The sequence below is a fragment of the Biomphalaria glabrata genome, chromosome 5 (assembly GCF_947242115.1).
Source record: "Biomphalaria glabrata chromosome 5, xgBioGlab47.1, whole genome shotgun sequence".
In the NCBI taxonomy this organism is placed as follows: Eukaryota; Metazoa; Mollusca; class Gastropoda; family Planorbidae; genus Biomphalaria; species Biomphalaria glabrata.
In genome coordinates this window covers 20,489,174-20,504,643 of record NC_074715.1, presented here as the reverse complement: position 1 = coordinate 20,504,643, position 15,470 = coordinate 20,489,174, and the positions used below count along the sequence as shown (strand labels likewise).

Sequence of the window (15,470 nt, the reverse complement as noted above, 5' to 3'; positions counted from 1 at the left end):
GTTCGAATCATGGTGAAGACTTGGATTTTTAATTTCGGGATCTTCGATTCCACCCAGCTCCAATGGATACCTGACATTAGTCGGGGAAAAGTCAAGACGGTTGGTCTTTGTGTTGGCCACATGACACCCTCGTTAACCGTGGGCCATAGAAACAGATCACTTTTTTTTTTTAGATCATCTACCCTTAAGATCGCAAGGTCTGAAAGGGAAAATTTACTTTTTTAAAGTTAGAATTAGAATTTAGATTTATTCTGGAGTGTTTTCTTTATCTCTATTTCACAAAACGTCTGTAATTGAAGTTAGATATGCTGATATCGCGTGATACGATTATTTTACTCTTAATAACTAATGAATGATATATAAATTTTTTAATTGAACATTTTACACCCCCCCCCCCCCAAAACAATCCTGGTTAAGCGAATGTACAAATTTTAAACTCTTAGGGCCTCAATGCACAAAATGTTCCTGAATGTCTTGTGATGTCTACAACTCTTAGGGCCTCAATGCACAAAATGTTCCCGAATGATGTCTAGTGATGTCTACAACTCTTAGGGCCTCAATGCACAAAATGTTCCCGAATGATGTCTAGTGATGTCTACAACTCTTAGGGCCTCAATGCACAAAATGTTCCTGAATGTCTATTGATGTCTACAACTCTTAGGGCCTCAATGCACAAAATGTTCCCGAATGATGTCTAGTGATGTCTACAACTCTTAGGGCCTCAATGCACAAAATGTTCCCGAATGATGTCTAGTGATGTCTACAACGTTTAGGGCCTCAATGCACAAAATGTTCCCGAATGATGTCTAGTGATGTCTACAACTCTTAGGGCCTCAATGCACAAAATGTTCCCGAATGATGTCTAGTGATGTCTACAACTCTTAGGGCCTCAATGCACAAAATGTTCCCGAATGATGTCTAGTGATGTCTACAACTCTTAAGGCCTCAATGCACAAAATGTTCCCGAATGATGTCTAGTGATGTCTACAACTCTTAAGGCCTCAATGCACAAAATGTTCCCGAATGATGTCTAGTGATGTCTACAACTCTTAGGGCCTCAATGCACAAACACCTGCTGACGTATTTGTTCAAGATAAAATGTTCAAGTACAAATTTAATTTTACAAAATATTAAATAAAAATTATAACGGTCAAACCAGAGTTCTCACATAGTGGTCAATTAGCTAGTATTTCTTTTCCGAAGATATACATCAACTGTCAAAGTTCTAGGGAAATCGTTAGAGCCTTTTTCGTGATCCGCGTCCAGGTTTTTCTCCGTTCAAAAGGAATTTGCAAGCTGAATAGAGGAATTCAAAAAAAAAATTGCTTTAAGCAGATGTTATTACTTTTCCTGGTTTCCACTAATCTCACTAGTTCAAATAAATGTACACTGACCCCCTTACCTCCCCTGAAACTTTTAATTTTAACAAATAACCTGGTAACACCCGCCACCCAGAGGTCAACATTCGATCCCGTCCTGGATTGAAAGGAATCACTCACAGGGTAGATAACAACACATAATAATTAGCAGGAATGTTCAGATAAGAGACATACTTCTGCTCGAGCTCTTGTAGTATCGATACAGCTTCCTGTAGTATCGATAAGTTTTAGTCTCTGTAAAAACAATGATCATGTATTAAGTTAGGGGAAAAACAACAACGATATTGATCATTTAGTCGACTACTTCACTGCAGCTCTTTCAACATTGTCTCGGAATGAGATCGCTACAATTTAGAAACGAAATGAGTTTTATATTAAAACTATGGATTCTTTCCATACATTTTTCTTTGTGAGTTGTCGCGAAGTGTAATTTGTTTTTCTATAATTGTTCCCCCCTTCCCTCCCATGCAATTTATGGTTTGTCGGACCCCCCCCCCCCACCTTCCTTTCCTATCTAGAATTAGTATTACTTCTGCCTTAACCAGTATATCATTGGAAGTGAATGCCCTGGCCATGAACTCTGGAGCTTATTCTTTTTGTGTGTGTGTTTGTATCCTCCCGTAGATCACTCTCCTCTCCCCCCCCCTTTTTTTTTACTCTTCACCTTCTCAAAGCTTGTTGCTTCAGCGCCTCTCATTCTCTCTCTCTCTCTCTCTCTCTCCCTCTCTCTCTTGTATGTCAAATATTTCAATCCGCCTCCTCAGCCCTCCTCCATTTACTTTTTTCCCCTTCACAGTCCTACATAAGATATCTAGGTGTGTTTGTGGTGTTTGTAGAGAGTTTGTCTGTTCAGGTAAAGTCGGCGTAATATATAGACTCACGAGAGAAAGAGAGAGAGAGAGAGAGAGAGAGAGAGAGAGAGGGCGAAAGAGCAGAAAAGGGGCAGTGTTCCGAGTGAATGGACAGAATTTCAAAGACTAAATGCTATCACCCTCAGCTGGTAGTAGGGAGTGGCTTACTTGCAGTATTGCTCACAATGGATACAGTCACTCCCCACTCCCCTTGCCCTCTGTGTACCCATCGTTTGAGTTTTTCTTTTTTTTTTTATTATAGACTTAAAACTTAACGAACAATCGAGTTGGTCTCCTTAAAAAGAGCACATGAAAAAATGTTTTAAAACGCTAGCGGCCTGTCCCACACACAAGTAGAGACGACATTGGAATACTGTTGTTACAGACGTAGTGCCAAAGTCCAGTAAAAAAGTAAAGTACCCCTTGCGATGTATAGGGCAGATGATATAAAGGCCCTCTGTTTCTATGGGCCATGGTTTATGAGGGTATCATGTGGACAGCACAACGAACAATCGCCGTTACTTTTCCCAACCTATGTCAGAAACCCATTAGAGTTGGATGGACTCAGGGGCTTATAAAGACTTAATTGACTTTACGAAAATACTTCATTAATCAATTGGTCGTCGCTAGGGCTTATCAAACCTTTGGTTTGTCATTAAGAGAAAATCTTCAGCGTTTATTTCGTTTTAATTGAATTTATTCACTCAAATGTTCACTTTTAACTTCATTGGAAAATTAACTTGACCTTTTGCAGGAAGATGAAAAAAAAACATCAGTCAGCGTCATTTGAAATCAAAAGTACATGGAGAAGTGCGCATGTCTGGATGTTGTGTCACGTGAATTCAAAGACATCACTGACCTTTAAATTTTCACTGATTTCTATGATCTTGATTTCTTCATATAAAAAAAAGGAACAAATATGATTTTTTTAAAAATTATTCTATTCTGTTGTGAATTGGGGATGAAAACATGAAAGGTTAATTCAATCAACATGTAGGATTTGAAAAACAAAATTCTTTATGTATATATGTGTATATATATATATATATATATATATATATGACATAAAAAGAATAAATCAAGATTTTCCAATACGTTAAAATAACCCAGTAACTTTAAAAAAGTAATCATAGTAAAAAAAAAATCTTTTAAAAAATGTGATAGACTCTAGACATTGAAAACATGTGATAACATAAGACATGTGATGACACAAGATGTGATAACATAAGACATGTGATAACATAAGACATGTGATGACATAAGACATGTGATGACATAAGACATGTGATGACATAAGACATGTGATAACATAAGACATGTGATAACATAAGACATGTGATGACATAAGACATGTGATAACATAAGACATATGATAATATAAGACATGTGATGACATAAGACATGTGATAACATAAGACATGTGATGACATATGACATGTGATAACATAAGACATGTTATAACATAAGACCCAAACTGACCAATGGGTAAAATGTGATCGTTCTTTGTGAGGGTGGACAGACGTTCATTTTGGTCTCAGAATAAGTCATTTTACAAAATCCATAAACGCAAAAAGAAAAATGAACTAGGTCAATACTTGATATACAATCAATAGACGCTGTTCATCTGTACCAGCTGACACTTGTCCGGGCCTTTGTGGGGCGAAATCTTTCACCTGACAGTACACGAGACTAAGCATAGATCTAAAGCAGAAACAGTTAGATCGAAAGTAATGGCAGTTAGATTTAAAGTAGATGCAGTTAGATTTTTCTTCACCTTATAATAATTTTTTTTTTTTTTTTTTTTAAAGTTTTTTTTATTATCATCACTATTTAAAAAAAGGCTCTCTCTTCCAATTTGATAATTGTACCATGCATAAAAAATGACTTGAACTTTTCCATTTACTATGACTTAAGTCAATATAATTGACCTCTGAATCCACCCCTCCATGACAACACACACACACAGATGAACACACAATCACACTCATAGTTTTGAGCCAACTCAACGAGTCTTATAGTGTCAACAGGTAGAACCCGCCCCGCCTCGTTTCTTACCAAGAAATCAATCGGAACAAACAAAATGATTTATACCGCCACACGTAGCCTACATTAAGTTTTAGCGTCAAGATTGAGGTCGTTCTAGGGTTGACGTTGTAAATAGGGCTGGATGAGGGTTCTAAGATATTCCACGATTGAGACCTACTGACATAGGTCAACGAACCTCAGTTCACCGCCGTCCCTTTCTCACCCTCCCCTCTGAGACTCTCAAGACTTGTGTAGGAATCGATTACACGGTAATCCCTCGTAACGTATCGAACTGGCAGTAAAGTAACTTTACTATTACCTCCCTGAAGTACCCCCCCCCCTTTCCTAGTAGCCTTGCGTATACATCCCCACTCTTCTATTTCCCCGCCTCTGGTAACATCAGCTGAAGAAATGAGTCATGACTATTTTTACCATCTACATTCTGGAGGAGTCTCAGCTTGTTGGTTTCAGTGGGCCACAGGTCTATTCGTTTCTCACACAATGGGGGGGAGGGTATTTTTTTGTCTTCCTCCTCTTCTCTCTCTCTCTCTCTCACACACACACACATACAAACAAACACTCGTTTTCGTTCTCTGTCTCTTTATCCATCACTCCTTCTCTCTATTTGTACACATGTACATTTTTATTCTCTCCAAACTGTATCTGCTTACAAGATCGTCATTCTCAATATGTTATGAGTACTTCTCAACTTGTTCCTTTATGTAATTCATGTACTTCTGAACTTGTTCCTTTATGTAATTCATGTACTTCTCAACTTGTTCCTTTATGTACTTCTCAACTTGTTCCTTCATGCACTTCTCAAATTGTTCCTTCATGTACTTCTCAACTTGTTCCTTCATGTACTTCTCAACTTGTTCCTTCATGCACTTCTCAACTTGTTCCTTCATGCACTTCTCAACTTGTTCCTTCATGTACTTCTCAACTTGTTCCTTCATGCACTTCTCAACTTGTTCCTTCATGTACTTCTCAACTTGTTCCTTAATGTACTTCTCAACGTGTTCCTTCATGCACTTCTCAACTTGTTCCTTCATGCACTTCTCAACTTGTTCCTTCATGTACTTCTCAACTTGTTCCTTCATGTACTTCTCAACTTGTTCCTTCATGTACTTCTCAACTTGTTCCTTCATGTACTTCTCAACTTGTTCCTTCATGCACTTCTCAACTTGTTCCTTCATGTACTTCTCAACTTGTTTCTTTATGTAATTCAAGTACTATCAGTATCTATTTCAATTTCATTATGCCCATTAATATTTCTTCTATTATCTATCTGAATGTTTTGTCTTCCAAATATTCACCTTCTAAATCCTCCATCTACTTCTCTTATCATATCGACCTTCTCCATCTCTCTACGTGTTTTTCTTTTTCAATTCTCATACCGCCATATTAGCTCCTCCTTCTTTTCATCCTGAAATCAACAGGACTCCGTAACATCCGGTGTTAACTGGCAGACGTGAATCTATTATTTTGTTGACGCTACTTTTGTCAAAGAATTATTTCCCCTTTTTTTTTTAGTCTTCCCACCAAAATATGTTTATGTCCTATGGACTGCAGTGTGTCAGCACCTAGTTTTAATCATGTTTACTCCGTAGTAAAATATCTAACTTAAACTACTAATATGTTATGTTACACTGTCTGGTTTCACGCGCGCATAATTCTTAGGAGTTTTCTAACCTACTTTCTGGAGTTATGCAAATGTATGATTGAGCTTCACCGTAACAAACTTAGCGATTACCTGGGGGACAATGCCAGTTTCGATATTGTAAGTTTTCATGTGATTAGCATATTTATGCAAATGTTTGAACACCTATTTAGTAAAACAATCAAATAGCGGCTCGGTCTTCTTAAAAAGCAAAGGAAATGGTCTCCTGCTGACAAAGGGCGCAACTTTGTCCATTTTTTTATACGATAGTAGATGAAAGAACTACAAGCAAGATGTAGGTCAGTGGTCTCTGTGGATGTCTATTGTGTATTGATGGTTGAGCTCTCTAAATCGAGTAGAGAAAGGAGACTATTAGACTATCATTTGTTTTATTAATTAGTATATCAGACTACTTTGTATTCGCTTAAAAAAAAGAAAAACTAGAATAGGTTTTAGTGAGTCCAGTGAGCTGGATAAAATAGAACAGGTTTTGTTGACTCTAGTGAGCTGGATAGAATAGACTTTAGTGAATCTAGTGAGCTGGATAGAATAGACTTTAGTGAATCTAGTGAGCTGGATAGAATAGAATTTAGTGAATCTAGTGAGCTGGATAGAATAGAATTTAGTGAATCTAGTAATCTGAATAGAATATAACAAGTGTTTAGTGATTCTAATGAGCTGGAGAAAGATTCGCTACAAGTGAGACTTCTGTTTGAACAATACTTTGCCGGCGTCGAAAACTTTCTGTAGTTTTTTTTTTTTATAGCAAAAACTTTTTGTCTTAAAGTAAAAACAAAATGTGTAAAGTTGTAAAGAAATAAATGCACTCCATCTGCTAGCCATGATTATTATTATTAACATGATCAGTTTGCATAATAAAATTGTCATTAACATTCAACCTGTCGCTATGAGTATTGTAATAATTATCGATTGGAGCCGCATCTAATTTGGTTTTATTTAGCGGGGTACTTTATTGTGCGCACTGTTATGAACAAAGTGTATAATACATTCAATGAAGTAGGTCAGTGGATGTTTGACTAGTTTGTACTTTAATCTATTCTAGTAGAAGTAGCGGTCTTTCAAAAACATATTTTGTATTCTAGTCATGACACACTTATGTCAAGTTAGTGCTAACATGCAGCATTTACAAAAATGGAGTCTCGGAAATGTACTTCTCAACAGAAGAGTTCATTCCAGGAGAAAGGATCGAAAGCAACCTTATTTGTCTGCAAAGAAAGGAAATATTAAAATTAAAGCTGTTTCTAATTTCACCATTATTACGATTCTAAAACTAGAATTCTTAAGAAAGGTGTTTCAAACCTTGCGATCTATGGGATAGATGATGTAAAGGTGGCCCTCGGTTAACAAGGGTGTTATGTGGCCAGCACAACGACCAACCGCCTTTGCTTTTTCCCCATCTATTGTCAGAGCTTTGTGGACTCAGAGGCACGCTGAAGATCTCGAAATTAAAAATCCCAGTCTTCCACCAGGATTCGAAGCCGGGAAGCGCTTTGCACTGAGTGATGAGATATTGCCATTTTTATGCAAGAGGTGCTCCACCTGTTTCGGTTCAGGGATCTAAAAAATTTCTGACACCTATGTTTCTGACCGCACGTAGATGCCAAGAATGCATAGATCATGGGCAGAAGTTTCTAGGAGTCCGATGAAAAGACGTCAATACCGGATATGGCACACGGGTCGTAGTTTGGGTATGACTATTTTAAGCTATTGGTTTTGAAAACTTATGTAAAAGTTTGTAGTTAAAACAAACGAAGCAGAAAACTTTGTTTTGACTATTCAATAGGAGAATGTTGTGTGTTCAGCACTGTACTCAACCACATTGACATTACATGGATTTCCAAATATAATGCTAGAAAACTTTTAAGTGTAGATTGAGCTAAAGTACTACTCTCGAAGCTATTTTGTTTTGACAGTCATGCAGCCCAGTCATCTCCTTCTGGAAGCTTCTTTAATAGACCGGAACGTTCTGCCTACATCAAATCTTGTTAGCAGTGAATAGCAGCACCAATGACCACTGACCAATGCTCATTGCACGCTCCTGTTTAAACACTCTTCTGCGACACACCAAATCACATTCAATTCTAGTCTGAAGAAAAACAAAAGTTCGACTAACTTTTTGGTTTTGGAAATTTAAATACTCAGAACTTTATTTATTTATTTACTAATGTCTATATTTATTTTGTATCTGTGTTTCAGAAAAGAGACCTACCATTCTGCACGCGATCTAAGTCACTTTCAAGTCATGTATACGGAGGGAGAACTCAAGGATCAGAAACAAAGTTCCCCGCCCTCCCCACTCATCGCTTCGGTCACTCACGGATCTGAAGCTCCCCAGCAACCTTCACCGGAAGTCCTTCCTCCGGCGTCAGCCTCCCACTCTTCGCCGATGTCGCAGCTGCCATCCTCCGCCCCTATTTCCTTCGCCACCGGCACCACTAGCGTACCATCACCCCCGCAGCAACAGCAGCAGCAGCTACCTCAGACGTTGCCGACCCAGCTTCAGAAAGGCGAGCAACACCAGGGCCTTTACACTGCACCCCAGCATCATCACCACAGTCTTCAGCAGCAGCAACAGATTTACAGGGAGACGGAAAGCCACCACAACAGCGATTCCGATTCGTCTAGCGCATTTGGTGTGGAAGGAAATCGAAGGTAGGTAATCATCTATGTTCGATCATCTGTGTTCATTTCATTTCCACCTACACCTAGCACATTATGTGTTGGGGCACCACACATGAACTGTCAACAGTTTTTTTTTCATTCTTTTCTGTCTTTTGCTTGAGTAGAATCTCTTTCAGTGACAGGCCCGTCCATTCTTTGATTTTTGTCATTCCATCGCTTTCTCTGCCTGCCTCTTCTTCTTTTTTTTCTGTTAATGTTCTCTGAAGGAAGGTCTTGTATTAATAGCCCTGTATTGTCTTATTAAGCTTTTATACTTAATTTCAATTGAGGTACATCGCCATGATTATTAGGTGTCCCATGATTGCCATCTTTTCTAGCTAAATCTAAATCAGGCTGTCTTTATTTCAAGCTCAACTATGACATGACAATTAATATAAATTACATTATATGTTATTACACTTTAGACAAGACTTTAGTTGTTAAGTAACAATAAATTTATTTGATGAATTTATTTGAACAAGAATATATTTTGAACAAGAAAGCATTTGAACAAGTTTGTCAAGAACTTTTCATTTTGTTTCAGATATCGAGAGTTTGTTCCAGAGGAGCAGAAGGATTCTCAATACTGGGAGAAGAGACGCAAGAACAATGAAGCGGCCAGGAGATCACGCGAGAAGCGGCGTATCCACGATCGTGTTCTGGAAGGGAGGATCAATATTTTGGAAGACGACAACAGCAAACTCAGAAGAGAGTTGCTGGCACTGAAGAGGAAGTTTAATCTTCCAGACGAGCAGGCTGGAGTTGAGGACAGTATGGACGATGAGCCTGTCACTCAGAAAGGGAACTTGTCACCGCATCACGTACCTAACAATGGTATTCCTTCACACACCTCTCCTGTGGGCGGAGCTCCTAAACCCCCGGGACACGCCCACATGCCCTATAGTTCCCCTCCCCCTCTTCTCGCCGTATCGAGCGCCATGCACATGGGCGTGGCTATGTACTCCAACAACAGCTCGGGCGGCCTCCCGTACTTTTTGTCAGAGGCGGCATCCCGCGCCTACCAAGAAGGCACGATAAGACCTCAGGTTGGCATGCCGTCGGCTCATTATCACTATCACCTCACCCAGCATCAGCTGCCGCCCCAGCACCCGGCCTACCACCCTATGGACTTACTCAAGCACGAGCCCATTGAGGAAGGGGAGATACGTTCTCGCGAGAGGAGTAACTCCAACGTAGAGAGACGCTCGGCTTCCTATCATTTGGAGTCTCCAGACAGCTCCCTATTTAGGCGCGGAAGCGTGGGGAACTACAACCAGTATCGTTCCCCCGTTAGCCCACCCATCCCCGCCCAGAGCGCTTACCACTCTGGACACGCCCCTTACATGCAGACCAATTTTGACAGTTACTCCAGATCATCTTGGTCTCAGGCCTCCCCCGTCACCAGCCACAGCAGCGACAATGAGGAACCGCTACAACTCACTGTTCGCCGCGACAGCAACGTAAGCGGCCGGAGTAACAACGGCCCGGACGACAGCAGCGTGGAATCCGAGCACAGCGTGACGCCCGCGGAGAAGACGCCCACCTCTGTCAGTCCACCCGCCTCCTCCTTTCCGCTCAAGCTGCGCCACAAGCTCCCCAACCACGACGCCAGCTACGCCAAAGATTCTTTCTCCAGTTTGCCCTCTTCGGCGGTGACCGTAACTCCAGCCCCATATTCCTCGCATCCTTTCATGAACGGCCTCGCTCAACTGTCCGACATCAATCTCGCCCAGTCCAACCCATTGTCCCTCAGCAAATCGGACAGCCCCGCAATGTACCGGCATAGAAAAGACAGGTCAGGATCCAGAAGAGCGCCTGGCGACATCAAGTATCTGGATCCCAAATATCTCGAAAGACGGCGCCGAAACAACGAGGCCGCCAGAAAGTGCCGAGAAAACAGAAAGACTTTAACAAAAATCCGAGAAGCCAAGTCCGACTATCTGGAGACAGAGAACAGCAAATTGCGGGATGAGCTCACCAGTCTGCAGGAGGAGATGAAGCAGCTAAGGGAGCTAATCGAGAAGAAGAGGCTGGAGCAGGGCATCAAAGATGAACCTAATTCGGAATCATGAAAACTTTTTAAAACCAAATAAATGCTCAACTTGGACCAGAACACTCAATTTCTGAACTATTTTTTATCTTCACTTATAGTTCATTTACGAAACTGCCAGAAATATTTTGGACAGGATTCGATGACCAATGGGGGAAATAACTGCTCAATTATTTTAATTATAATTAAAAGATGAGTTATGCTTCTTGAACTCTATGAGAGAAGACAGATTGAGATTACTTCTGCAGCTCTGTTTTGTTTCAGTTCTGATGCGAACTATGAATGTTCTGTACACACAAATGAAAGGGATGTATTTCATCTAGAAACAAATGTTCTAATTATTCCAATACGGGTTTCCCCTTTTTGCATCAATTTTTGTTTTAATAGGTTATATTTCAATGGATTAGATCGGCCTACAGGTATATTAGTTATATTAGCATTTAAATATATCTGTAACATGTAGCCTCTGGTATTTGTTATAAATGTGTCACTTTAACCACATGAGTGATATATAATACAGCAGTTACATTTAGAGAATTGCTGCTCAGTGACTAAATGATACTTTCTGAAGTATTACTTTCACCATTTTCAATCTAAAGACATTGTGACCTGCATGTGTCTTCAACGAACTTATTTTTGGAGACATTTATATGTCTTTAAGACCCTGCACTGTTTCTTAATCAACAGGCCAAAGAGAATTGACATTAATAAACAGTCTACTAGTAAATGGAATGGACAGCCTAAGATTGGCTCTTCTAACACCAGTCAACAACATTTAAAAAAAAAATACCAATATAAATAATTTAAAGCTAACTTAACAGAAATAGCACTTATAAAATTAATCTAGAACCAGACACTGGCTCAGAAATGACCTGGTCCACTGGTACACTTTTGATCTCAAATCCTGAAAATTTACATATTTAGAGATTTTTCCTTTTTTTTGTATTGGAATTCTAGACACAATTACTTTCCACTGAAATGCCAACTATTGTTGTATTGCCCATAAGCAAATGGGCTGCTAATAATATTGTTTTATTGGTGACCTACATTTTTGATGATAGCTTACATTCCTTAGAATATTTTAAAATAGATTTGTTACAAATAAATTGGATGCTTAGAAATAATTTTTTTTCTATTGTGATGTATTATCACTAGATGGACTTTCTTTAACTAGAAGACCTTAACAACTAGGTCATGGAATAATAGTTCATAATTGGTACGTGTATGACTTTGACACTGACCAATGATACATACCACACCCACACTCAGAAACACATCAAACATACACACACACATACAGCACACACACATACACAGATCTACCCCATCATCACTCTATGTAAAAGTTCAGCTCAGCTGGAGGCCAAGGCCATTAATACTTCATTAAGTGATTAGACTGTAATAATATAATGTAATTAGTTCATTTATTAATATCATTGTTATTCCCCTTTATTTTGTTCCTCGCCCTTCCCTCAACCAATGGTCATGTGACACCCTCAAATTGTATTTATTGTCTAAGATTAGTCCTATTTGGGTGATGATGTGACATATGTTGGTGATGGTGTGACATATGTTGTTGATGATGTGACACATATTGGTGATGATGTGAGATATTTTGTGACAGTTTCATTGTAGCACTAATTCATATATTCATGCATCCATTATACATTCATAATACCATGTATATCAATTATTTAATAAACTGTTCTAGTGTGTCCAATTGTGTACTCTTGTATTATTGTTACTATGACTACCAGATTATCACTCAACCAAAAATTTCATCTGAAACCTAGAAGACAATGTTTTATACAAATAGATCTTTAGTTTGTTAGCCAAGTTTGTAAATTTGTTGCTATTCACACAACTTATGTGACTCTTCTTAATAATGTTCCCAAATGGTGGAAAAACAAAAACATTTGTCAGTTTTTTTTTTTTTTTTTATGTTATAAATTATTAATTAAGTTGTATACTCAGCTTTGTTTGATTTTTTATACAAGAGAGATAACTAAAACAAATACAAATATTTTTTTTTTAAATCAATTCAGATCTCAATGTAATTTTCTATTTCTTTTTTCATTATTATTATTATTTTTTATCATTTATGTTCTCTTTTATTTTCTTATAAAACTTTTCCAACCTGGCAACATTTTAATTTTAGTTCCACCACATACTAAGAAAAGATTCATGGTCCTCATTTAATACCCTGCCCCTTTTTTCAAGGATAAATGTCCAATTCATAGGAGCCTACTTTAAGTCTGGTTCTCTCATTTGATACATTTTTTCTGGAGGAGTTAAAAAAAATGGAATTCCTAATTGTTCCTGATTCTGATTTAAAAAGAAATTGAACCACCAAAACATAGTCTGTGATTGTACCTTCTGTTTGGTTCACCCTAAATTAATCTGGAAAGACTCTCTCTATTTGTTTCACTTCTATTTATACCTTGTATCACATTCTTCTCCTCATTTACCACAGCTTGAAGCATTACATGTTTGTATTGACTGAATTATCAGAATCATAAATTATTATTAGCCCTACAAGTTTCAAAGAATTTTTCAGTTTTTTGTAATCTGAATTTATAAAAATATGATATATAGCTTGTACAAAAATAGGTTTTAAAATGCTTATAGAATAGAGTTTATAGAGTTTTAAAGTAAATGCCAGGTAATCTTTTAAAACATTCACTAGAACTGTGTAGCAGAATCAGCTTATCTGTTTTTCAATTCTAGAGGGAAGCAGACAAAGTATTTGAAATAGAAAGTAATTTAATTTAAGAACATTTTCTGTCTTTAAATCATAGCAATTCAGATTGATTGTCCTAGATGTTTCAGAAGTAATGTGTCCCAACTGAAATTCTTTTTTTTTTTTTTCAAAATTTTGTTTAGTATGGAATAAGTTTGTGATGTTCAGCAATTGCAATACTCTTAAGTTCATGAAATGATTTTATTAGGATTATCGCAAAACATGAACTTCAATTGATGAATAAATATGAGGGGTGAAGTGAAGGGTAGAATAAAGAAACTGTCACATGTCTTTCTCAATGAAAAACTTTTTTGAAGAATAATTTACGGGTAAGATGTCAAAGTGCCAGTAAAAAAAATTATTTCTTGATAATATAACTGTTGAAACTTTCATGATATGAAAGAAAAGAAAATGTTTTTTCTTTTGTGAGCTTGTTAATGTCATAATAAAGTTTGGTTGCATATGCATTTTTGAGAATTCATATATCATAAAAGAAAAGAGACTACATGATTATGGTTGTTTTGTTCTCGGCCTTTCTCACTATTTCTGTTCCTATTTTTGTGTTAGTAGGTTCAAAATTTTATGCACAGAAACCTGTTTTAGTACTTTCAGCTCTAGTGTTCTGTCTACTGGATAAAGTTGTAAGTTAATACTCTAACCAAGCACTTCAACCTCTTTAAATTTTATCTTTGTTTGTTCTTTGATATAGAAATATCTGGAAAGTTTATAATTAGCTGTGAAAAAAAACAGTTCATTTTTTGAGTTCCTTAAGCATTTTCTACTATATACACACAATATATTCTATAAATATATATTTATTTTTTCTAGGCTATTGTGTATTGAATTGGATGTCACTGGATCACTGCCATTATTGTTTACTTTATATAGCCCACAGATAATGCACGAGTCATGAGGTTGCCGCAAGCTTACCTTACACAAATCCAATTGTTAGGTGCTCTGTGTGGAGATTGTAATTATTTGTGATGTAGAATGCATTTTTTTAAAATCCTAACTTTATTTCATATACACAAATGAAGTTGTGACTTTGTTAGAAGACTTACAAAATATTGTTCCAGTTCACATTCTTGAGCTTCTTGTTGTGTCTTGTTCTTTTTGTTTATTTCATTACTGTTTCAAATTTCTAAATATTAACGATTATGTCCATCTCCTTAGTGGAGTGCTAATGAAAACTGAAATGTCACGAACAGAAATAAAAGCATTTCATTATCTGTAGATATAACTGAAAATAATTTTCAAAAGTTGAACCTGAGAGTCTGAAACAAACTAAATTGGTTATATGCCAAAAACTGCAAAAAGAACTCAAATTAAAATAGTAAGCTTATATATGAATAAATTTTCATTTAAGCACAAAACAGAAGCTACATAAGTTTTTTTTGTTGCTTTTCTTTCCATTCTTTAGTGTCCAGTTTCTATTTCATTGTTCTTTTAATCTTAATTTTCCTTTTGTTAAACATTTTTTTGAGACCATAATGAATTGCTTTTGTTTCTGTTCAGGGTTATTTACCCTGCCATTTCATTAATGCCAACTTTACAACATTACTTTATGGGCTGGACCAGTCTAAGTCTGGACTAAACAAGTTGATTCAAACTTTACGGGTTTTTTTAACATTTACATTTGATGGGTTATTGTGTTAATACTATTGATTCTGAATATGATGGAAATAAAAAAAAAATTGAAATGAAACTTTTGTTTGTGTTGGCTGTTCTTCTTTACAAATATGTTTGTGTTGGGAGTTTTTCTTTACAAAATTGTTTGTGTAGTTTTGAAATGTTTATTCATTCGTGAATCTGATCATTTTTTCAAATTTTTCATGAACTATGTTCTGTATTAATAGTTTAACTTCTATCAGCACTCATAAAAATATATATATCAGTATTGATATTTCTTACTGTAGAAATATAAAGCTAAAGAAATGACTTGACTTCTAAGTATGTTATGTCCTAGTCCACATCTCCTGCAAGTCAGCAGGGGATGGCAGTGGGCTGGGTTTGAAACCAGGACAATCAAGGCAACTTTGGAGAGCATACCACTGAACCAGGCAGCCAAATAATTCTAGAAAAA

At 37.1% G+C, this 15,470-nt stretch overlaps 1 protein-coding gene across 5 annotated transcripts in view; it reads left to right on the top strand.

The window, feature by feature from the left end:
- Positions 1–15,096, top strand: part of LOC106059678 (uncharacterized) — a 59,856-nt gene extending 44,760 nt beyond the window's left edge. For 4 of the 5 annotated variants that reach the window (XM_056028352.1, XM_013217360.2, XM_013217359.2 and 1 more), the window contains 2 exons: positions 8,133–8,588; positions 9,142–15,096. In XM_056028352.1, coding sequence (XP_055884327.1) covers positions 8,133–8,588; positions 9,142–10,669 — 1,984 coding nt within the window. In that variant the 3' untranslated portion in view covers positions 10,670–15,096. Of the gene's footprint in view, positions 1–5,906; positions 6,036–8,132; positions 8,589–9,141 lie in introns of those variants that run through there. The other variant, XM_056028353.1, reaches the window with a different exon arrangement.
- The last annotated feature ends 374 nt before the right edge of the window (positions 15,097–15,470 follow it).